The sequence below is a fragment of the Apaloderma vittatum genome, unplaced genomic scaffold (genome assembly GCF_000703405.1).
Source record: "Apaloderma vittatum isolate BGI_N311 unplaced genomic scaffold, ASM70340v1 scaffold34383, whole genome shotgun sequence".
Classification (NCBI taxonomy): Eukaryota; Metazoa; Chordata; class Aves; order Trogoniformes; family Trogonidae; genus Apaloderma; species Apaloderma vittatum.
Window position 1 is genome coordinate 2105 of NW_009709240.1, and position 228 is coordinate 2332.

Sequence of the window (228 nt, forward strand, 5' to 3'; positions counted from 1 at the left end):
GCGCGTGGCGGGGGCCCCCCGGCCCCCCCGGCATCAGCACCCGCTGCTGCAGCTCCTCGTAGTCGTAGGCGCCCATCTCCTCCTGGATGGCCAGCAAGCTCCCGGAGAGGTTCCTCACCTCCTCCTTCAGGTGCACGATGAGCCTCGTGTCCGACTTGTACTGGTCCAGGACGGGCAGCAGAGGCAGCAGCTCCGTCATCTTTTCCTTCAGCTCCTGCACACAGACAC

At 66.2% G+C, this 228-nt stretch overlaps 1 protein-coding gene across 1 annotated transcript in view; it reads right to left on the reverse strand.

Annotated features, from left to right (window-relative positions):
* OLFM2 (olfactomedin 2) overlaps positions 1–220 on the reverse strand; it is a gene marked incomplete at both ends in the record, with an annotated part of 1491 nt that extends 1271 nt beyond the window's left edge. The window contains one exon of the mRNA XM_009866844.1: positions 41–220. Within this exon, the coding sequence (XP_009865146.1) occupies positions 41–220 (180 nt within the window). The remainder of the gene's footprint in view (positions 1–40) is intronic.
* Between the last annotated feature and the right edge of the window lie 8 nt (positions 221–228).